The sequence below is a fragment of the Serinus canaria genome, chromosome 4A (assembly GCF_022539315.1).
Source record: "Serinus canaria isolate serCan28SL12 chromosome 4A, serCan2020, whole genome shotgun sequence".
Classification (NCBI taxonomy): Eukaryota; Metazoa; Chordata; class Aves; order Passeriformes; family Fringillidae; genus Serinus; species Serinus canaria.
The window spans coordinates 9,588,435-9,613,184 of NC_066318.1; the positions used below are offsets into that span (position 1 = coordinate 9,588,435).

Genomic DNA, 24,750 nt, shown 5'->3' on the forward strand with positions numbered 1-24,750 from the left:
CGGGGGCCGCGGGGCGGTGCTATGACCGCGCGTGTGTGTTAGAACAGTGGGGCGGGGCGTGGCGGGGCGGGGCGCCGTGCCTCGCACGCGTGCGCACTGAAGTTCCGGGGGCGTAGGACGCCGTGTGCGCGTGCCTCAGAGGCGTGTAGTGGGGGTGGTGGTGGTGGTGGTGGTGGTGGTGGTGGTGGTGGTGGTGGTGGTGCGAGTGCGCGCGTTAGAGCCGTGTGGTGGTGGTGTGGGTGTGCGTGCGCGCGCCTTAGCACCGTGTTGTAACGCGCGTCCACGTTGGAACTGCGGTGTGCGCGCCAGAAGCGTGGGGCGGGGCGCTCCGCGTGTGGCGTCTGCGTTAGTACAGTGGGGCGCTTGTGCGCGTGTGCGTTGCGGTGGCGGGGTGCTGAGTCGTGCGCGTTGGGCGCCGCCAGGCCTGAGTACGGTGTAGGGGCGAGGTGTCTGCTCGGAGAAATGGAGAGAACGGTATATCGTTTGAATAAATAAGCGGTTAAAAAAGCTTATGTGTAAAACTTACTGTGACACGTCTAAATGGTCGTTCCGATAGAAGCGCTTAGGACAAACAGATGTATGGATGCCGTATTTCGCGTGTCACCCCTCATGCGTGTGACTATTTTATTGTATGTGGCTCCTCTCCATTAAGTTTCCGCAAGTTGTTCTGTGTTCCCTTTAGTTGCTAATTAGGATATTAGGGTTAAAATACTCCATTTTGTCGGGCAGTGCATGTTTTAAGTCTTTTCAGACATTTCTCTTTGCTTTGAAGTCACTCACGTTCTCAGTCTCCTACACGTTTCCTCCTCTACAATAGTGTAAATTGTTTCACAAATACAATGAAACTTCAAAAAACGGGGAAATTGAAATAAAATCTAAAGGTGAGGCCTCAGTACCCCTGTGCCTGTGTCGGTACCAGCACTGCAGTGCTCGCTGCCTTGTGCTCTGTTCTCCGCACTGAAGTGAATCAGCTTGCCAGCCCTTGGTGTCAGAGCTTTCCACTCGCAAAACAGCTCAGATCAGAAAGTCTGGCATTTCAGCAAATCCACAGAACTGCCTGGGAGAGGGAATAGTGTTGTTTCATGTATCATCCTCAGCCAGTTCCCACAAGCTGTACGTTGTGCAGAACGCTGCTGTTCTTGGGCCCCATGAAGAACACCTGCTTCAAGGGGATCCCTTACAGCCCTAAACTCTGCACTAACTCAAGCAGTAAAGGAGGCAGATTCTCTGCTTCTCATAATTACATTTTAAATTAGATACAGACCACATTCCAGGCATACCATGTGCGAGTGATAGAAGATACGCTCAGTTTACAAATGCCTAATCTATTTCTGATAGGTTATTTTGAAAAGAAAAACTCAATAAATATATTTAAAACATATGTGTAGATGGTAAGAGGCACAGAATTGCAGGCCTGAGGAATAACATGAGAGGGTGTTATAAGCAAATGCAATAAGTCTATTTAGAAGATAAGCCTAACAGACACATAAACAGAAAACAAGAATCTAGCAAAATATATTAGGTGCAAGGATGTATGTAAGAATAGCTATGTAAGGTCTGAATGTAAAAATGTGAGATTTTGCCTTCATGATCTAGGGGAAGAGACAGTCATGGAGAAATGCAGTAGAATAAAGCCATCAAGTCATTGCAGGACCAACAGGTTAAATGCCAAGTTTGCTTAAAGAATCTAAACCACTCCTTTCTTGAAGTATATTAGTAATGGACTGGGACAGGCTGGAAATAAAAGACAGTACATGCAATATAGAAATACACGTGACAGAACCAGTTTTAAGATCTACTCTGAGAAGAGTCTGATTCTACGGTATGTCTATGGTGCTATACAAAACATTTAGTGGTAGAATTTATATCAAATATACTCTACTTAATTAATATTAATTATGTGTATGACATATAAGCTCTAAAACATAGAGTGTCATGCATTTTAATGAAGTAATGTAGGCAAAGCAAAATATTTTTAAAATAAGTATGAACCAATTCCTGCTCAGAATAATATATTTTTGACACAGAGGCATCTTTGTTCCAGGCTATAAAATCATATTCACTTTTGACTTATCCTTGCTTTTGTGGTGGACATCTTTATATAGTGAAAAGAGTTTCTCAGTACCACCTGATGTTAGCTGAATTGTGAGGAATTCATAGGTTAAGAAATAAGACTTATATTTTAGTTCTATAACAGCCTTTATAGTTTATTCTTCATCTTTTCATGAGGCTATTGTGTGCTAGAAAAAGCATCCTGGGCATCCTAAGATTTGTATAAACGAGTCAGAGAACCTTGTTAAAAGCCACGACAATTTTGTGTTTCTTTCTGTTATTTCTGCAGGTTGACATTTACCTTTCTAAATAATGGAATAAAATAAAATTTTGAAAAGAAGGAAGAATGATGCCTGCAAAGGCAGGATATGTCACAGCACAGTCTTAAGACCCCTACTGTGCTTCCTGCCTGAATAAAGAAATACTCTGAAGGCTTTGTCCCAGCTGCATTAAAGGAAATGCCTGTGTCACCACTATGGTAACAGCTGGATAGCAGCAGGAAGTTATTTAACTGAACAGTAAATACAAGGTTTTCAAGGGTGTAGTACATTATCCAGCAAATACATAGCTAGAAAAGTATCAGTGGTAATTGGATCTTATAAACTGTATTTTTCTTGGTTTTCTAAATAAATACTACAGACATCCATTGGAAGAGCTGGAAATGTACAAAAAGAAAAGAAATAAAACATCCAACAGCTCATTTCCTCTGTATTAACCGGTTCCATGGAATTCATGTGACATGGCACAACTTTATTATCTGCTCTGAGGGTTAAACAATTGATTGCTTTACTTTTCCTGCACAGACAATTAAGAATGACTTTTTGGAATTATTTTTTATTATTATTATTTGGCACTTGTATCATGTCCATGTAAGAATTAGCCATTCTAAATTCCCCTTTTTTTTAAACAGTAATTGTTTCATGACTGCTCCTGTTCTTTTTCTGTAGACATTTCCTAAATTCTCACACAGAAGAAATAAAGGTACAAAGGAGGCATGATTTCTCATTATTCAGATGATTTCCACTTGGTAAAAGCTGTTTAGGCAAGTAAGAATCCTAAACATTAGCTAATACTGGCTGTTTCCATTCATCTGGACAACTGAAATGAGAAACATTCTTAGACAGTGATTGTCAGGTACATCTTGCAACTTTTTGGTTTTTTCATAGCTAAACTCAGTGTCATTGCATCGTCCTGAACTATAAAATGTCCCAGATGTAATTAAGATCAGTGAATGTGGAGGATCACACCATTATGGAGAGCTTTGCTTGTTTTCAGCTCACAGAAATCAGCATTGTTTCACTCAGAGTTGTTTGCTTTTCTTACCACTTACCAACACAGGCAAGAGCCAGCTGCAGATTTACGTTCCATTTCCAAACCCTACTGGCCTGGATATCTCCTGGTCAAGGCTTTACTCGTGTGTCCTGTGTATGTTCATGAAACCTGCTGGTGAATAATGAAAGGCAGAAAGACTAATTAAACTCTTCTGCACAATGCCTATGGAGAAGGGGCTTTGTTAGAAATGGTGCTGGAAGCAATGCCTGGAGTAATGTGATTGGAGTTTGCAGACTGTTAGGAGTCAATGAAGCTATTTCTGGAAGTCTCGGTTGGGATTCCTCATTCTTGATCCTAGTGTGGAAAGTGGTCTGGGGCACCTTGTCCATTGCTCTCTGTTCTGCTGCTGCATCTCTTTCTGATAGTTTGTGTGAGTTCAAGGTTGGAGGATCCTTAATTAAATACATCTGCCTTTGACTTGTGAAGAGTATATTTATTTAAGTTTCTACAGCAATATAATACATTTAATAAACTTACTCTGCTAAGATTTGGATGGTCATGTTGAGTTGTCCACATACATAAGAACTGTCAGACATCATCAACAGGATGTGGGGATAATTAATGACCAAAGTGATCAGTTAAAGGGACATGTTTGTTAACCACAGCATTCCTCTTTGCTCCTCTCTGTCTCTTTTCTCCTGTCAGAGCATACATATGGAAACATGCAGGAAATAGGCAAGCATTGCCTTGAGCTTGCCATTTTTCTACTTATTATATCAGACTTACATACTACCTGTGTGCCAGAACTAATATTCCAGCATGAAGGAATTATGAGTAGAAAACCATGTATGTAGTTATGTGTCACATGCTTGCTAAGTCCAAAGTCCCAGCTCTAGATAATTATTTCTTGCATTAATCGGTCCAAACAGAACTAAGATAAATCACTAGTTGCATTTTCCTCTTCATTTGGCATTTATCTTAGCTCGTCTGCTCAGTGGATTGTGAAAGAATGTAAACAGTTTGTCTCTGATTTGACATCACCCTGAAGTGAACTTCCAAGTAGTTTCAGCAGCAGCAGCATACTAAGTCATCAAAGGAAGATCCGGTTTTTACATGTTTAGATGCTAACTTTCCCACAGAGAAAAGTTATTATCAAGTTCAATACTGTTGTCATTATTTGATGGCTTTAGTTTTAATGAGAAGGTATTTTATTGCATTGTCTGACAACAGTGGATTTGGGAGTTATAGGAATGTTTGTCCTGCATAAGATTTCATTGCTGAAGTTGAAAAGGCTCATCAGGTTTTTTTCAGCTTTTCCTGTTTCTGTACTGTAATTATGCCTCTATTTTTCTCAAACTTCCCTTCAGACTTTCACTGCCTTCATGAAAATGTAATGAGAATGACGTTTATCACCTGCTTGCAACAAAAAGAAAGAAAGAATGTGCTGTAATAGTGAATGCTGTCGATAAAGAAAAAGAATGTCGTACTGTTTTGGAAGAGAGAATTAGATTTGATTTTCTTTGGACCAGCATAGAAATGCATGGCTTTCCTATCAAATGACTGAATCTCTTCTTCCAATGGTACTGAAAGCACTGGTTATAATTCAAGGGAAAATACAACTTTCAGACATCTGTTACTTATTAGTTATTCAATTTTCTATTGTCATATTCATGAGAAAATGTTCCTTGTCAAGTTGCCATTTTGTGATTTTTCCGTATTTGATTTTCTTCCTTGCTGAGCCTCTGAAATCCCAGATCTGGATTGCATAACTTTTTTCACTCCATTCATTAATTTGGTACTAATGGCCCAATAGATCAGTCAATGAGATGAGTAGGAAATAAATTACATTAATTTCTTAGGGATATGTCAACAAACACAGCTTCCTGTATGAACCTCTGTGACTCTTGACCCAGTGTTGGCTAAACAGTTTGTGTCAAAGAACTGTGTGCTAAGTCCAGTTTATGTTTATCTGACTCAAACAGGTTATAACTGATTGAAATTTTTAGCCCGATTGTGTAAAGAAAATTTCAAAGAGGCTGTACTTTTGGTATGATGTGATTTTTTTCAGTTCTTTTATCTCTTATTTTTTGATGGAAAGGTTTTTGGGAGACAATCTAATCCAAGCTCCTGCAGGAGTGAGAGCTTTTCAATTTAAATTTTTAGTTCTTGATTTAGACATCAAAACCTGAAAGTGAGTCTTTGCAAAACCACTTTGTGACCTCTGAAAACAATCTACTTCATTTGGACAAGTATCAAACCTCAATAGAGCAAGGCCCTTTGTGAAAATCACTGCTAATGAATGTATTAATAATGTGGTATGACAAGGATTTAGGAGATTAAATATTCATTCTCACATTGTAGTGTTAAGGTGCAAACCTATTGTGTGCCAAAGATTCTTAAATAAATAATCTTGGCTTTGGACAGATGTGGAATAAGTTTAGATGGATGTGACTCAGTACTGCAATAGAGCTGTTAATTTCTTATAGGCTCAGCATCACCACTGTGCTGCATCACTAAATATTATGTTCTAGATTGCAGGCCATTTTTTTCTGAAAAAAGAGCAAAACATTTTAATGCTCAGGACCATCTTAGTCTTAGCCATGAGAATGATTAGATAATTTTTGGCTTCAGCTACCAAAGAAAATAGACTGAAGTTTCTGTCTGATTTTGAAAATTCAAGTCTCAAAAAAAATATGATTTAACAGATTTAAATCGCAACAAACTGTAATTCTGCGGGGACAAGAAGTGAGAGCAAGAAGAGCGCTGGGATGAGCATTTTCCAGATGTGAAACCTTCAGGAGAAGATGGTGAGACATGAAGGAGCTGCTGGAAGTGCAGAGGGAGGAGAGGCTAGGCCGGCACGGAGCCGGGAGCGCTGGGAATGTGAGGCACTGAACGGACGGAGAAACGGAAGGAGCGGAGGAGTGGGGCCGAGCGGCCGAGGAAACTGAGCGGGCTGAGAAGCGGAGCAGTGGGGACCGAAGGGGCTGAGCGGGCTGAGAAGCGGAGCAGTGCGGACCGAAGGGGCTGAGCGGGCTGAGAAGCGGAGCAGTGGGGACCGAAGGGGCTGAGCGGGATGAGAAGCGGAGCAGTGGGGACCGAAGGGGCTGAGCGGGATGAGAAGCGGAGCAGTGGGGACCGAAGAGGCTGAGCGGGATGAGAAGCGGAGCAGTGGGGACCGAAGGGGCTGAGCGGGCTGAGAAGCGGAGCAGTGGGGACCGAAGGGGCTGAGCGGGCTGAGAAGCGGAGCAGTGGGGACCGAAGGGGCTGAGCGGGCTGAGAAGCGGAGCAGTGGGGACCGAAGGGGCTGAGCGGGCTGAGAAGCGGAGCAGTGGGGACCGAAGGGGCTGAGCGGGATGAGAAGCGGAGCAGTGGGGACCGAAGGGGCTGAGCGGGATGAGAAGAACGCGGGCCGGTCCTGAGGGGCCGCTCTGCACTTCCTCCCGCGGCCGCCACGCGCCGCCCTCCGCCGGCGGGAGCCCGCCCGCCGCGCCCCCACCGGCCCGCCAGGGGGCGCTGCTCCTTCCCAAGCGCTGAGCCTGCCGGGAGCCGCCATCTTCTGATGACAGCGCTGCCGGGAGCGGCTCCGGTGCCGGGGACCGGACGGGACGGGACGGGATGGGATGCTCCCGGTGAGTGCCCGCGGTAGCGACGGGACCGGGGCGGCGGCGGGACGCGGACGCGGGCCGGGCTCCCCGGCTGACCGCGTTGGGGCTCTCGCTGCTTCGGGGGCTCGGCGGGGATCTCCGCGTGGAGCGGGCGGCTCGGTCCCTCGGTTCTGCCCCCCACGGCGGTGCCGGGGATGCCGAAGGCCGGTGCGGCTGCCGCTGCCCCCGGGCGCTGCCGGAGCCGGCGGGAGGTCCCGGCCGGTGAGGCGTTGCCATGGGGACGGGCGCGCCGCCGCCCGTGGGAGCGGCCGAGCCGGGCCGAGCCGGGCCGAGCCGGGGCTGCCCCGGCGGAGCCCAGACCCTGTCCCTGTGCCCCGGCTGGAACCTTCAATGCTGCTCTTTGCCAAAGTGGATGAAAAATTTTCTGTGCTAATAAGCGCTTCTGTGCTCATGGTGGTTCTTTTGACATATTTGAATATTATCTCTCCTTGCTCACTCTTTAATTATTTTAATTTTTATTAGGCCTATCACTTGCTAGAACTGCTTCTTGTTTATAAAAATGCAGTTTTGTTAGATTACAGTAGTTATTAAGAATTCTATAAGGACAAGTTCACTCCAAGTAATTTTTTTCAGTGGTAATTTAAGTTCAAGCAGTTTTCTTTTGCACAATGTCTTTGATCGCATGCTTATCATATTTCTCTTTAACAGTAAGTGTGTTTCTCCTTCTGTACTATTTGTCTGATGCTTCTGTCTTCCTGCTGAAAGCCCTATAAAAGGGTGTAAGTATGCATTTTGGTTTGGGTAATTTTTGCCCTGTTTTTAATCTGTATCTGCTGCAAAGTACAGATGTGTTTGCAGCACTACTTCCATATCCCCTCACTGCTACAGTCTTACATCGCAGCTTTAATGCAAATACCTCATGTAGCTAACTGGGAGAATTTAGTTTCCTAAATGAACATATAGAAACTGCAAGATCTTATAGTAGACTAATTTTGAAGGAAAAGCAACCAACAGCATGAAAAATCCTCTTTTATGTTTTTTGTCAAATATGTTTTATTTAATCTAATACCTGGACAAACAGGTAGGATACAGATTTACTTAATTACTCATTGTTTATCCTGAAATAAATCACCACATAACAGAGAAGACAACAGTGAAGTATTGTCTCTAAGAAAGCAAGTTTTTGTGTGATGAATTGGCTGGTTAAGCTTTTATCTGGATATTTTTAATTTTCTGAATTGCTTCCTTTTGCTATCTACTTGACTGCTTTGCAGTTTTCTTTGAGGTGCTTTAAAGAATCCCAAGTACTTCCTGTTATGAAAAGCTTGGCACCTACAACATTGGCCAAGAAGGGCAAAGGAATAAATTAATGATCTGCATCTCCTCTGACCTTGCCCTTTGCAGTCAGCAGCAAAAGTGAAAGAATGCTGATGAGGATGGTTGGTTGTGGGTTTTTTTGACTGCTCCCACTGATACAAAACAGACTTGCATTTGTTATCAGAAAAGAAAGGAAATATGTGTTCATATCTCAGTTTTAGAGGTATGAAAATGGATTTAATTTCTGCCAGCATGTACCTGTGATAAGACTTCTCTCTGTTGCTGTCCTCCCAAGGTGGGTGGCACAGCTGCAGGGAGCTGAAAAGTTCCAGAAATCCAGTTTATAATCAAACACAGAATTTCCTAGGAGATAGAAGTCTGGATCATGGGATTTTACTGTCTGCTTTACATTTTTTCTCCTTTTTGCTGCCCTCTAGTTTTTAATTCTGGGATTTTGTTTTGTTGTCTTTGGATGCTAAGGAGTACCCCCAGTTTATGTCCCTTACTAGTTTTAGTAAAACATCTAACAACGTTTCAGAGTTTCCCTGACCTCAGACTCTTTCAGCTTTAGATTATATTTTAATTTGGATTACCTGTCCAAGGGACAGAATTTTAAAATGGTTTTTTTTTTTTGATCATAGCTTTGTGGCTTCACAAACAATGCCGAAGGTTATGTGAAAGAGCTTTCTAACCTCTTTTTTTTTCTACCAACAGGAATGTAAATACTGGAATTTGTTCTAAAGATTGGTGGAAAATAGCAATGAAACCAGTATCAGCTTTGATTAGTCTGTTGCTATGCTTGGTCTGATTGGATACCAAATCCTTAGGGAAAACTGTTGTAAGTACCTTTGTATTCTTTTGTTTAACAGCGTCCAGTCCTTTGCTGCTTTTTATTTTTCATAGCGTGGGGTCTTTTTTACAGAGTTCTAATCCAAGATATTCTGAGCATGATGATTTAAAGTCAAGCTCAAGAAACCACAAGATTTTTAAACATGAAAAGTATAGCTGTGTACGAAGACTGAAAGGCTGTTAAGATGAAGAATGCATTCTGCAGAGGTTGAATTGATTGGCACTCCTATCATATAAAATGTAAAATGAAGCTGCACATGTCTTGCAGATCATTGTCCTTCGCCTTCAATGATTTGGAGAGTTTCTTATAAAATGAAAAGGCAAGCAGAGTATTTTCAACAGAAACAATTTTCATATTTTGTTTTTGGTAAAATATTAGAATTAGTTCCCAAGTCACCCCGATTTCCTGACAAAGTTAAAAATAAAAATAATGGATAATCCAAGAGAGATTTCCAAGTTTCCAAGATGATGAGGGCTGTGTGTGTATAAATACACACACTTTATATATGGATGTATATATGCAGATTCTTCCCATTCTTTAGCAGCGAAGCATTCCTGCTGTGACCCCAGAAGGAATCAGGGTGCTGTTCTCCCTCAGGCTGCAGCTGAGTGTCAGGGTGCTGTTCTCCTCAGGCTGCAGCTGAGTGTCAGGGTGCTGTTCTCCCTCAGGCTGCAGCTGAGTGTCAGGGTGCTGTTCTCAGCTGCAGCTGAGTGTCAGGGTGCTGTTCTCCCTCAGGCTGCAGCTGAGTGTCAGGGTGCTGTTCTCCCTCAGGCTGCAGCTGAGTGTCAGGGTGCTGTTCTCCTCAGGCTGCAGCTGAGTGTCAGGGTGCTGTTCTCCTTCAGGCTGCAGCTCAATGTCCAGCTGCTGTTCTGGCTGCAGCTCAGTGACTCAGGGATGGGTGCCGCAATGGGTGCAGCAATGGGTGCAGCACAGCTGCTGTGGGAGGCAGCACTGGTGGGGCAGGGAACGCCTCACCAGAGGCTGAGGCTGGAGGTGCCAGCCCAGTGCTTCTCCAGCTTTGCCTTAGAATCCAGAAGATTCAGCAGTTCTGCTATGGCATGAATCATGTTGCTGTAGCTGAAATTTCTATTCATAATATCTCCCTATTATTTCTTTCATAATATCTCCCTTTTCATAATATCTATGAAAACATCCTCTTTTCCCATATTTTTATTCAACTAGAAGTTTAAATTATTTCTGGAAGAGAGATGTAGCACTAAAAGCTGAAGCTCAGCTCAACAGGAAATGTGCATCTCAGGGCACTGCAGATTCTAATAGGTATTTTTTACTACTGGCTGTTGTTTTTAATAACCCCTGTTGACTCAGTGGGTTTTTTTTTTTTTGTTTGTTTCTTAGCCACAAGAGCAGTATCTTATTTGGGCTACAGCATGCCAGTTTTTCCTATAGAAGCTGGTATTTACTCCTTCCCTCTCATACATACAGCTGAAGTTCTGATGACACTTAACTTGGAAGTTCTCCAAAAGGATTTTCTTTCTCTGCCCTTAGCAGCCATGAAACCATCTTTTTTTGTTTATTTCTCTATTCCATACCCATATGACTTCTTCATTAAGAAAATCACAGTATGTAAATAGTTCTCAGAATGGTATGTTTCTGTTGGCCTGGTTATGTACATTTTGAAGACAGGAAGAGCATGAAAGTATTTGTGATTCAAGTCAAAAATTAGGAGGGTATAATAGCCCACTATAACCTTGAGCAGCTGACTGACTTCCTGTGATGACAAACCCTGATGGGAGGCTAAGTAGGACCTGTTGGAAGAACAGACAAATAAAGCTGAGCCGATAGGGTTATGTAAGCTTTGGCACTGAATCAGGAGGCATTCTGTAGATACACACCCTCTTTCTAAAATAAATCAAAAATATCTAAACAGAACTTTTTTTTAAAAAATGGCTCTTGACAATTAGATATAAATACACTGAAAATTTCAAACACTGTTTAAATATATCATGTTTGTGGTAATTTTAATCTTTATAAGTAGGTTTTCAGTTAGCAGCATGTACCTTCCTTGATCTAATTGCAGCTGAGCAAGCAGAAACTGAAGTTCATTGAAGTGACATATGCATAATCTGTGTGTCAGCTGGTGCAGTATGTTCTGTTTGATATTTACTTGGTGCACTACTCACATTTCAAAATTCAGTCAACAGTAAATACTAGCATGTACCCTTTGGTCAGGAACATGAGGCTGTGCAAGTAGATTTCTGACTTGGAGGTTACTGCCCTGCTAGTCATGTAAATGAATTAAAAATAACTCCTTATAATGCCAGTCTACTTTGGGGTTAAGGATGGAAATAATCACATCTAGTGAAATATACTTAAAAGGGAAAAGTGAGTTTTGTACATTTCCTTTGAAGCTTTTCAAATCTAGGTAATATGATCATGTTGTATTTTTGCAAAAAATCAATACCTCTCAGTATTTTCAAAGGTGAATTAAACATGTTTATTTTTCAGATCCATAATGTACAATTTTGCATTTTGAATAAGTTAACATTTTTGCTATATATTTTTGTCTCTACTTTTTCTTCTGAAATGTAATCAGTAGGCTATATTGATTGCTAATTCAGGTTGAAAGAGGGTGGTGTCTTGTGGCAAATAGCCTTCAGATGTTTAAAATCAGGATTAAGCTTGGCTTAGCTTCTGGAAGCCTTTCAGGCTAAAATAGACTTGTTTACTCACTGTATAAAAATATATTTAATGCTTCAATAATAGTTGAAATATATAAGTTTTATAAGAGACGATGATCTTTAACATTTCTGGAACTTCTTCCTTTAATTCACATGTGGTTAATTAAAACCTATGCAAAATGACTTTGTTAACTTCAGTATGCATAGAGTATACTCTGACCTCATGTTGGCTACTGGTATATATTGTAAAGTCTTGTGTGCCCATCTTAGGTGGCAGATTTTTGTGAGTTTATGTTTCTTAGCTGTAAACTATTAAAAAATTTACCCTCATTCATTTTTCTGCTACAGTTAATATCTGTCTGAGTGCTGTTATGGTGCCAGATATTGTTCTAGATCATTATTCCAACTAACTGGAGTTAGGCAGCTGCTAAAAAACATGTGCACAAGTAGTCTTCCTAAGCTAGCTGTAATTTTACACTTTGAGTAGTTGCTTTTAACAGTTGTTTGAAATAGAAATAATTGAACATGATACTTTATTTAAAGTAGTGCTAATGTTGTATATGAAACAGTACTTACACAGGCAATGAGTTTGCCTCAATGTTTGATAAAGATGTTTCTCATAGATGAAACTATAGTGAAATGTAAACCAGCCATGTTTCAAGGGGCTGTTGTAAGGGAAAGCTTCACGGTGTAGCTGGAACATTGTCAAACCTTGCCTCCTCCAGGGAGGGACTGGCCCTGCTTCTGTCATTGCAGGAGTTAGATGAGGCTTTTAGAATGATACTTGAACGTTTCTGCTCATTAAATTATGTTGATATAATGTGAAAAAGCTAGTTCATATTAAAGAACCGATCTGTTGTGATTGTACCTTGTGTGTCAGTTCTTATTGCTCTATTGGTATGTGCTTTTCATACTGTTTTGATTGTGAGGATTGACTCCAGAGAATCCAAATGTGGCAAATATTTTCATTATCACCATGGGGAAGACATAATTTCTTTTTTATTCACCATGTTAACAGAAGGATTTTTGAAGTATTCATGGCATTGTAGAAAAAACTAATGTATGTAAAACAAAAAATTAAAATGTAAAAAATTTAATAGGAAGATTTTTTTCACAGTTTCAGAACTCATTTCTATACAAATACAATAGAAATAGAGGTATACTGCTATTCATACAACAAAAGCCATATATGTTTGTTTTGGTTTTTTCAATGGACAGTTTGAGAAGCAGTCTTTGAAGGATGTGAGGTAGGCTTTGTGTTCTGGTAGAAAGTCTTTCAGGTACACAGATAAGGAAATTACTGTACAGCTAACTGGTTTTGAGTAATACCAATTCCTTCATGAATGCACTGTAGTAGTGATAGATGCTTAAGGTCACAAGATCTTTACAGGAACAGTTCTAGAGGCTTTAATGTAAGGTTTTATAAAGAACTAAACATTAGCAATAAACATAAAAGCTTTTAAGATTTCATTATTAAAAAAACAATTGTTTTCAATATATGTATGTATATAAAAAATACATGTTTTATGGCAACTTTCATATTACAAAATGTAATTACTGGTTTGGGTTTCTTTGCCCTTCAAAGTCGAAACAAACATATAGGTCAGATATGGAGGTCAGTCGATGCAATTTATTCAGATGCTATTTCTGAATTTGCTAAGCTAAAACAGAAAGCCACAGTATAATTTGTAGTGTTATTACATTAGTCATGAGCTGACAGACAGAAGGAATTAAGGCTGGTGCTCAGTGGTGTGTCCATTATTACATGAAGCACCCATGCCAGGTGTCTGACCTCACATTTTCTTCACCTGCTCATCGCCTAATTATCTTTGTCATCTTGGCAGAGGATGAAGCAATCCTGCAATACATAGGCATTTTAATTTCCTGCTCCCCTTTCTGAACCCTAAAAAAGGTTTTGTAGAAGCTAAATGTGGTGGTATAGAAGTAATCATTGTAGCATCTGCATTGATGTTACAGAATGCATAATTGATATTAATGCAGGTCTTGACGAAGCTATATTTTTGTGTGCTGATGTACCTTATACAGACTGGAAATAGATATATTTCAGGATTCTTACAGAAAATGGAGAAGAATGCTTGTTCAGTTAGGTACATACTCTATTCTTCCTTACATGCCTTTCTTTTTGCTAATTGCTGAACTATTACTGCTTTATGCTAAGAAGTTTATTTGGGCAGTCTCATAGTTTAATTTACCACTTCTAAGATGTGTATCAGCAATAGCCAAGACTTTTAAAGTTAATAGTATCACTGCACTTGTCTGGACAAGAGATGAATGACAGTAAAGTGCTTTGACTTCATCCATGTTGGGATGAAGGTGATGATTGTCAATTTGTGGTTCTTGCACAGGACCTTCTGTAGCCAAGTTGCTTTGTTTCATCCTCAGCAAAGATGGGGCTTGTTTGAGTGCTCTTAGCAGCCTTCTGGCACAGAAGGGACTTGAGGCAGAACTGGCAGTTGATACTCACCCTGGAAAAGTATAGGCAGGGGTAGGAATGTGTGACAAGTGCTAAGAAGAATGACATTCCTTCACGTAGGGAAGGGAGGAAAAGTTGAGGTGATGGCAGAGGCACAGGAATTTTTCTAGAGGGTGTAGGCAGAGTGTGGAAAAGTGGAAGCAGGATAATGGACATGAACACTAGTGCTGGGTATTCCCAACACACTGATTTTTAAAGCAATGCCCAGCACTTTGGTCAGTGAAATATCTGATAGTTTATTTCACAAGATATTTTGCTAAAATATAAATTGAGGTGTGTCTTTGCAATATAAGTAAAAAGGCTTTTTTCTTTTTTATGTGGTTTTACCAGTTGCTGCCCACCTGTAATGGGCAGGGATGTCATGGCCTTCATATGAGGATAATATATAGTTGTGTTTGAGAATTGAGCTCTAAAATCTTGCAACAATGGTCTGGCTCAGATCATTATTTGAAATTTAGTAACTTTGTATTTCAGGTTCAGAAGCCTTTTGGCAGGATCTTGGCCAGAACTTTTATTAAAGTGTTTTGTTGATTTCATTCTCGCAATCTTTCTTAAGAAGTAGCATATACTTTTGAAGCTATAAACCTGTGTGCTCTCCAGGTAAATGTTTATAGGCCTCTAAGATATCTTGATATTTCTGCTTTTCTTTACAAATTTTTTGTTATTCTGATTTTAATACCTTGGTGTTTGCTTCTATGTGGCAGGTAATGCAGGCAAGGGTGAAACGGGCGAGAAGAGGAGGAGTTGTTATTTTAATACATAAAGAATGATACTTGAATTTAGCCAGCTTCCAGGGTTGTATATGGGTATGATCTATCCTCTGCTCTGTCTGGGAAATTAAAACATATATTCTTTGTTTAGGAAACCTACAGGAGAGCCCTGCTTATGAAGAGATGACGTGTCATGTCCCCCAGAGCTCGGAAGCCTGTGCCTCTGCGGACGCTGACGGTGTCCAGGAATGGGCTCGGGAACGTGAGCGACAGGGAACTTTTCTTGGATTTCCACAGGACTGTCCCGTTTCTGTGCTGGCTCTAGCACAAGCTGGCTTTGTTTATACTGGAGAAGGTGACAAAGTGAAGTGCTTCAGTTGCCATACAACTGTTGAAGGATGGGTGCCTGGGGATTCTGCAGTTGAGAGACACAAACAGCTTGCCCCCAACTGCAAGTTTATTACTGAATCTGCTTTTTTGGAAAGCGACATGGATCCTGTTACCCAGAACTACCAGAATAGAACTGAAAATGGTACCAGCAATTCAGCCCTCCCATGTGCTCTGGATGACCCTGATGTGGAGGCAGATTACCTTTTGAGAACTAGGCAGGTTGTGGATATGTCAGATAGTTTATATCCTAAAAATCCTGCTATGTGCAGTGAAGAAACAAGATTAAAGTCTTTTCACAGCTGGCCCCTCAATGGCCAACTGACACCACAGGAATTAGCTAATGCTGGATTTTATTATACAGGTGTTGGTGACCAAGTGGCATGTTTTTGTTGTGGTGGAAAATTGAAGAACTGGGAACCTGGTGACAGAGCTTGGTCAGAACACAAGAGGCATTTTCCCAAATGCCTGTTTGTTCTGGGCCGGGATGTAGGAAATGTTTCAAGTGAATCTATTCCTTCTGAGCTTGGTATAAGTGGTCTGAACAATGCACAGCACCCAAGGAACCCCTCTATGGCAAAATATGGAAAACGTTTGCAAACATTTTTATCTTGGATATATCCTGTTGACAAGGAGCAACTTGCAGAAGCTGGGTTCTATAGCATAGGTAAGCCAGACCTTGAAATGACTAATACCTTTAACAAAAAAATTGTACATGAGGAAGTGTCTTGTTACAGAAAGAAACCCAATTTAATTTTTTTTTTAATGGAACAATGTGAGAAATGGATTTGTAGAGAAGAAATAACTGGCTTCTGATTGTGATAGCATGAATTATAACGTTGGTATTGTCTCACCCTTCTCATGAGACTGAAAATGGAATAAAAGTTTTTAAAACGCCTCTCAGTTGCCCCATCTCTGGGTCAGAAAAGGGCATTGCCTGACAAAACAATTTGCCAGAATCTCTTTACTCTATAATCTACTTTCAGTTCTTACGTAAAATTGCATACATTGTATCAAGTTTATTTACTAGCAAAGCGTGGACTTGATCATAAATTTATTCTTGGCAGTAAAACAACCAAGTAGTTTTTTTGCCTGTTAAACCTTTATAATACATCTTTCACAATGACAAATAATTGAGTTAATAATTTTTAAGAAACAAAGTGTTGTCCTCCAGACCTTAGGTGTAAGGAATGGGCCTGTGGCCTGAACAAAAGCCTGTGAACAAGACAATCCAGAATCCAGGTTGTGCCATTGTGCCTAGTTAATGTGAGTTTGCATAATCATGGCATGAGGACACCCAAAACCAGCAAATACCACTACTGCCTACTTTATGAAGACAGTGGTGCCAGTGGAAGAGCTTTTACTCTTAGACATGTAGTGTTTGATTTGGATAAGACACCATCTCTGTGCATTGGTTTCTAAATTACATGGAATTGCACAGTACCATTAAAGACCTTTGAAATTCCACAGTAATTTGAAATATTGAGAGATACTGTACGGGTGCAAAGTACTGCTCTTACTCAGTCACAAGGAAAAGGGGATTATCTGGGGTAATTTCTTGCTCTCATCTTAACTGACTTGTCTCTTAGTAAGTCTCAGAACTTTATAGTATAATTATGTTTATTTTACTTGTGGCCATAAATAAAATTTTTGCCATATTCCATTATAGGTTTAAGTTGGGCAATATTTGTACCCACTAGAACTATTTTATTGATTTCTCCTTTGGGTTCATGAAAGGATCAAAAGATCTGTATGGTGGAGTTGCACTAACTGGGCACCAGCTTATCAGACTGAGGGCTCTTCAGGTGACTTCTGTGAAATCTGTTCCCTGTAGCCTGAGAAGAATTTAACTCTATGTGGAAACACTATCCATAACTCCTCTCATTCCGATAAAAGCAATATTAAAGCAGTTTCTGGGCCAGTCTTGGATCACAGTAGGCACAGTGCTAGAACAGAGAGGATGTAGTTCTCAGCTGGTTTTGCTATTGCTGGTTAGGGCCTGTTGATCTTAATGGGAAATGGAGGTCCACAAAGCCATGTAAACATCTCTCATTCTTTGTGGCAGACATCTTCAGGCCTTGTTTACCATTGGATTGAGCTCCATGATAACAGAGTGTTTTCAGCTTTTGTTTTTTTATCTGTATAATTACTTACTAAAATAAAATTCAGGAAACTTGCTTCTCTTATTTTGTATTCCTTTAAGCTGAGTTCTCACCTGAACATTTGTTTCAAATCATGTTTGTTGTCCTCTGTTAAAAGGGAGTTATTTTCAATTAAAATTGTAAATCATTGAAAGAAATACTTATTTTCTTAATGTAACATTGTAGTTGAAAACTTGGTATTATGCCTGCACAAAGTATGCAACTTTATTCTTGTGTGTTTCCTCAGGTAATGGTGATCATGTTGTGTGTTTCCACTGTGGTGGAGGATTGCAGGAATGGAAGGAAAATGAAGACCCTTGGGACCAACATGCCAAATGGTTTCCTGGGTAAGGTACCCCTTAGGGCTTGCTTGGTGTGTGTCTGAGTCTTATTTACAGTATATTGTGTTTTAATGACAGAGCATACTAATAAAGGCTTGAGAAGGTTGATTACGGTTTAATACTGTTTAGATTTATGCAAATAATTTTGTCTTATTTGTAGCGTCATTAAAGGGAAGATATCTGTGTCTGTATGTTTGCTTTGTCAGCAAGAATTGTGTGGTTTTGTCAATATGTATCTGAGGGTTTTTGCTTGTTATCAAAGTGCTACATTGTAATGGTTGTTTTAATAGATTTGTATATGTAAAAGTTTGTAACTTATACAAGATACAAAATGACTAAACAGCTGCCATGGAGCAAACAAACCTGAAGTGGGTTAGTGGCAAGGAATATAAAACAAAGTTCTCTCTAATTTGAAAGGATTAAAGATTTCAGACACTAGTAATAGTAGTAGTAGTAGTAGCAGCAGCAGCAGAAGTAGTTTTTGAAAGACTGCCAAGATTGTCTAAATTCTGTTTTGAGGTTTTGCACATCAGCCTCAGTGGCAGGGTGTCAGTCTCACAGCAGCTGTCTGTTCCTGAAGGTGAAGTGACTGCTGGAGCTGGAGAACTCTTGCCAAGGAGTTATGGCATTCCCTAAGTCTTCTGGTAGGGAAGAGCTCTGCCCAGTGGCTAAGGCTGGCTGGAAAATCATGAAAGAAAGCATGGAAGGCACCTGTTTCACCAGTGACTGTTTGCTTTGATTGTGAAAGACTAAAAGAACCAGCTTTTTAACATAATGTTTGTTTTTAATTTTAGTGAGCCTTTATATTTACAGATCTGTCATGAGCTGTCATGGCCAACAACTATTAAGCTTTCTTTTTCACCAAAAATGTGGGAAAGATAAGTACTGCTTAAGTGTTTAAGATGTTCTTAGAAATATTACAGTGACATCACAGATGTTGACTAAACATTTAGAGATTTTAAAAGCAGGCAATCTGTATGATGTAGAAAATTTATCAAAGCTTTCATAGTTATGTAACAAATTTTTGCTGCTAATGCAGTTTTATTAAATCTAAATATTCTTATTTTTAGGTGCAGATTTGTGAGCAATGAAAAGGGGATAGAATTTATTAATAACGTTCACTTAAAAGATGGATGTAGGGATTCAACAGTAAGTTTCTTGCTTGTTAATAATTTTGTTAAAATAGAAAAAATAAACATAATTTTTAAATGAAGTTACCTTTTAATTATATGCCTATCATTTAATCCACCTGGTGCTACTTTCAGTGGCAGAAAGTGAAAGAATTGCAGTGTGTTTTGGCTCTGTCAATCAGAGTGTAGCCATCTCCCAGTTCTCCATAGCCTGGGTTATGGGTCACAGCCAGGGCACCTTGTTGGATATTGGATACTGAACAGGTGCCATTTGTTGTATAGCCTGGGAACCTAATGTTGATGACGAATAATAGCAGATACATTTTCTTTTCTTGTTGGTGGAACATTGTTAAGCTTGTGTTTAATCACTAAAATGTAAAACTGATAATGTTTTAGAATTCTTTTGTAGACTAAGAATTGTGTACATATGGTTATTGCAGAGATGGGTTAAAATTATAAGAAAATACTGATCATGTTGTTCAGAGCAGATTAAATAGCTTAAGTCATTAAAGTAACTTGAGATCAAATAGCTATTTTTTTATTTTGTAACTGTATGTATTTCCATCTACTTTCTCCAGAATTGTAATTTTGTTTCTTTATATTTCACTTTTAGACAGAAGCTGCTGAAGGGACAATAATTCCTAAAGGTATGTGTTTAAAACAAACAGCTTCCCCCTATTTTGGAATGTCCATATTTGAATGTATAGTGACAGGAATGGTTAATTTTAAAAATAACCCTATTACATTTCAAAATAAAGTACTACATGCAAAATGTTGGATGATACTCTTCCATTACTTCATTGCTTCTAAAGAACTGCAGAGTGTATTTTATTTCTCTTAGAGGAAATATATTTACAATTTGGTAAATATTGTAAGGATTGTGAACCATGGAAGAAGTTTGTATAGGACTGAGTCTTACAGCTAGTGAGTGTGCATCGAGTATGGAATTAGTAGTGCTGTGGGATGAATGCTAAATACTCAACAGAAACAGCCCTTCTTCACAGGGCAGGAAGAGTTGGTCTGTCCAGTGGCAAGGACCAGGAAGCTGAGCAGGCTGAAGTAGTTTATTATGTCTTCCAGAATTACACATTCCTGCAATGCTTTTCACAAATACCAAGCATTAAAAAGACAAAACAGCCAAAGGGGTAGGAGGAGGCCAGTCAAGCAGCTTCATCCCAGGGAATGGAGCTATTGATAGTAAGAGTGGCTACACAAAACCTGCTTAGAAATCTCTCCCATACTGCTCATTTATGAGAGTTAAAACAAAAGAACCTTTAAAAAAAAAAGTTTTTTTTTTAAAAATTAAAAATTCAAAAATTTTGCTAGTTGAACAATGTTGATAAGTAAAAGGAAGGGGAAGGTCCAATAGGCTGAATAATGGTTTCCCCAAGTAGTGTTGTGTCTTGCCATGGATAGACCTGCTTGCTTGTGGATGGTGCTGTGTTTTGGTTTTATAAATTCAAATTACATGTATGAAGTATTTTTCCTTCTCAGAACTGAATTAAAATTGACGTCATGTTACTTATCCATTGTGTCTTTTTGGATGAATGTCATTTAATATTCAGCTACAAAATTTGTAGTGGTAGTTATATGAGACATGTTATTTAATTTGAAGTAGTTGATTTTAACAGCAAATTTAGGAGGATTTCTATAATATAAATAGATGAGGAGAGACTGGGAAAGCTAGGATAGAAAAAACCTCAAATCTGCAGTCTTTACAATTAGCAAAATTCTCAAATTGGAAATATGGTTCCTTTGATTACATATTTGTTTGCAAATATGTGTCTTAGAGTACTGTAGTCAATACTGTCAGATCATCAGATTCATCCTTCTTAAAGTGTTTTTGTTTTGTTTTTAATTTCTTGTTTTAGATGGTCTCTTACAGAATCCTTTGGTACAAAGTGCCATAGCCATGGGTTTCAGTTTGTCTGAGATTAGGAACACCATGGAAAAGAGATTGCAGATGACTGGAGAAAGTCACACATCTGTTGAGGATCTGGTAGCAGACTTAAGTGCTCATAAAGAAAATACAAGGGATGAAGAACCAAATGAAATCCCAGTTGAGCAAGATGAGCTTATTCAGTTACAAAACCTCTGTGTGTACTTTCATATCAGTTCTTTAGTCTGTGAAATATTTTTTAATGTTAACTGTTTATTCTACCCTCTGATCCTAGTCTTACCTATGGTAAATTTACAGTTTTGTAAATTAAAGAGATTTGGTTTGAGACATTAAAAAAAAAACAAAAACCAAAAACAAACAAAAAAAACAAAAAAAAAAAAAAAAAAAAAACAAAACAAACAAAAAAAAAACCCAAAAAAAAAAAAAACACCACCAAACCTGAACAAACAGTGTGTTGAAATATTTGAGTGTAGCAGCATTTATAAATATCATCTCTAAAATAAGTAGTATTGGTATCCCACAGGTGTGTAACAGTGACAGTCTAGTGTCACTTCTGGGAAAGGTTGTATGTACTAACAAAAAAACCCAAAATTGTTGTGGCAATTATATTTAAAAATAAAAGCAAGAATATAGTTATGAGATGAACTACAGATGTGACAAAGTGAAATAGACTCAGGGACACGCTGTCCTATTCGGTGTATTCCATGTGAAAAAGTCACAGTGGGGGGCATTTATTTACAGTATGTCATTTTGCTTGGGGCAGAAGTATTTCTATTCTTGGCCAATAAGAACAAGTGTGCATCTAAATGATGTTTCTATTCAGTTATTTATGTTGCACCTTTGCTGGGACGTGCAAGTCATGCTCAGAAAGCCCTTGTGATGCACTCTGCAGACAGACCAAATGCAGGAGTTCTGATTCAGGAGACTTGTAGTTTAAGACAGGCATATGGGTGAATTCGTAGGGAGGGCAAAGACCACCTGCTTGGCTTGATAAGCTGAGATCTTACCAACCCACTCTTTTCAGTAAGATTTTTAATAGGGCATTGTGGGGGAAGAGGAACTTGCAGTGCAACTGGACCTTATTTTGGTGGTTGGCTGTGCAGAGCTTCCCCCAAGTGGCAGGGGAAGGTGTCTGAATTTTGTATTTTCAAATGGGGCATATTGGAGTAATAAAGAGCTCATGTATAATGCCAGATTGACTCTTTCTGTGTTACAGATTTTAAGCTTTTTTAAGTATAGGCATTTTGAAAATGGGGCAGGGAAGGAAGTCACATCCTCATTTTCTCATTGGGAAAACTCAGAAAAAGAAATAAAATCCAAATGACTTAAACAGTAACAACAAGCCTTTCTTTCACCTTTTGCTCAAATTTTGGGGAAATTTTGTCAGAGAGAGGTCTGTGAAAAGAATGGTTCCTGATTGAAATATGCATATCCTAAATTCTATAGGTATTTCAAGCTCTTACCAATACAAATAGATGTACTCCCTGCTTGCATTGGCCTGGGAGATGTAATGGGATAGAAGGGGAAATAAAAAAGAGGATTCCATGCTGCAGCTGGGATTCCTCTCTTGTAGTTCTTCTTGGTTCTTTTTAAGTAAATCATATGAAGAACACCTTGTCCTTGTGTGTAAAGAGAAAAAAAACAAAAAAAGAGAGATTCAATGGTAGTAAGTATGTTAACTTCTTTTTATGTGTCTTTTTTCCTTAGACCTCAGTACTGAAGAGAAGTTAAGACGTTTGCAGGAAGAAAAGCTCTGTAAAATCTGTATGGCTAAGGATGTGTCAGTTGTCTTCATTCCCTGTGGTCACCTAGTTGCCTGTAAGGAATGTGCTCAGTTACTTAATGAATGCCCTCTGTGTCGTACAGATATTATGAAAATACAGGAAATTTTTTTGTATTAGTGAAATACACAGCACTATGGATGCAAATGTTTCCTGTTTTATTACTTTAAAAATGTGTAACATAATGTAAAAAATGCAATTCGTTCCAGACTGTAACCATATGGCAGGGCATATAGATTTTTCTGCTGTCAAACTCTACACATTTTAACACTTTACAAATTATTTTCCTAAAGTGGATTTTTTGTATGTAAAAAGCAATATGTATGAAAGGCAAATATGTATATTTTGTAACTTCAGTTCATAGATATGTGAGAGCCCAAGTAATGTAAACCTTTATTTATGTGATCATTCACTTCACTTTGGTAGGACTCTGTATGACTGAAGTTTGTGCAAATAGAGTTTGTACAAAGAGCCTGTCCCTATATCAAATTTGTAAATAAGTTAATTCAAAATATAATTGTATACATGTATATTATACCTGAGATTTTAGCTTTTTAAAAATATTAGGTAGGATTGAAAATAATCTCTTTTGTTCTGTGACCTTGGTTGTAACATAATTCAGACAATACACATAAACCTGCTGATGTAACCTTATGGTTAACGTTTTAGGTTTATCTGTTTTAATTTAATTCCTGTCTCCCTATCTGTTTTTCTGGTTCAGATGTATAAATTACCTTCAGTAATCTGGTTTTGGACATCAGTTTTTTACAAAGTTCCATATTTATATAAAATGTACATTAATTTTATTGATTAAAAGGGAACTCTAGAAATTAAGGAGATTTTGTGTACCCTTTGCCCTTTGTGAGAGGAGGCTCATTTTAAATTTACCCCTTACACAAAAAGATGTTCAGTTTGACTTTTTCTTGTTTGGTTTGCACTGCTTCATAACTTACATTTTCATAGGAGAAGATTAAACTTTATCTCCTAGAAAATGCTTTTTTTAAATTCACTAGCAGTGTTAGAAATCTTTCATTTTTGTTCATGTCAGATTGCAGCATTTAAATTTAAAAGTTAAGAACTATTCTAATGAGAACCACCTTAAAATATTTAAAATATTTCTTCCTGGACTGATCCCCCCAATTCTGATTTTGAAAGTATGACAGCTTTGTATTTAAGTACAGCTGGTTTATGATCACTGCTTGATTATGTCACTTCCTTATTTTGTGGAACTACTGATATGTTCTGTGTATATATTTTTGAGTCTAAACACTAAGGTTTAGAATATAGAATATACAGAACATAGTTTTTCATGTTATTAAAGTTTTGAATACACAGAAATATATTATCTACCTTTTCTATTTTTTTAAATCTCTGCTGTGTAATGGAATGAATATTTAAAATAAAGTGCAACCCAGATGTTCCTTGTTCAGTGTATTTGATTCTCACATTAAAAAAAATAGCAGAATGCTTTCTGTTGCTTTTTGTTTGTAATTAAACTTATTAATTTAACCTGAGTGTTATTAAGGATAATGAATATATTTTAATCTGAGAGAAATAAAATCTATTGTTTCTATAAAGTTTGTTAATTACAAATCTAACACTAGTTTTGCTATTTTTTATGGTTGAATTTGGTCTTGGGAATAGATGATGACTAGAAATTCATGAAGAATTCAGTTTTGTTTTGCCTTTCTGTGCCTTCGTGAGGAGTTTAACGTTTCAGGTAATTCATGCATACAGGGATTTTTGGGACAGATATGGACTGGTAATCCTGACAGCCTTGTTCCTAGCTGCCATTCTTCCCTACAGGGAGGGTCTTCTGTCCATATCAAGGGGAATGGAAGGGGGTTGCTAGCGTTGAGCTGCTGTGCCTTGCCAGAAATAGCTTGTTTAGTTAAGGCTGCACCCCGTGTGCTGCTGACTTGTTCAAGCAGATGGTTGGTTACCTAAGCTTGACCTGAGTCATGTGAGAGAGGCTGGATCAGCTGGATCCAACTCACAGGCTGCAGAACCTGGCAGGCAGCTCAAAGTCCTGTCTGCAAAAGAGCTGGACCAAATTTAGCTTAAACTGTTGCAAAACTAAATCTCAGCAAGGAGGTGATTTGGGGTGTAAATGTAGTATGTAAATTGT

The 24,750-nt window shown here is 38.9% G+C and overlaps 1 protein-coding gene across 4 annotated transcripts; it reads left to right on the plus strand.

Moving 5' to 3' along the window:
- The first annotated feature begins 6,825 nt into the window (after window positions 1–6,825).
- XIAP (X-linked inhibitor of apoptosis) lies at window positions 6,826–24,038 on the plus strand. Of its 4 annotated transcripts, none has more exons than XM_018914349.3 (8): window positions 6,826–6,956; window positions 8,964–9,087; window positions 15,094–15,996; window positions 17,718–17,817; window positions 18,882–18,960; window positions 19,555–19,588; window positions 20,813–21,037; window positions 22,549–24,038. In XM_018914349.3, the coding sequence occupies exons 3-8, from the start codon at window positions 15,126–15,128 to the stop codon at window positions 22,740–22,742; spliced, it is 1,503 nt and encodes a 500-aa protein (XP_018769894.3). In that variant the 5' UTR covers window positions 6,826–6,956; window positions 8,964–9,087; window positions 15,094–15,125; the 3' UTR covers window positions 22,743–24,038. The 4 variants fall into 4 exon arrangements, with proteins under 4 accessions (XP_018769894.3, XP_009088606.3, XP_018769897.3 ...); XM_018914352.3 differs by lacking the exon at window positions 6,826–6,956 and adding an exon at window positions 7,280–7,385; XM_050974554.1 differs by lacking the exon at window positions 6,826–6,956 and adding an exon at window positions 7,653–7,711.
- Window positions 24,039–24,750: the final 712 nt, after the last annotated feature.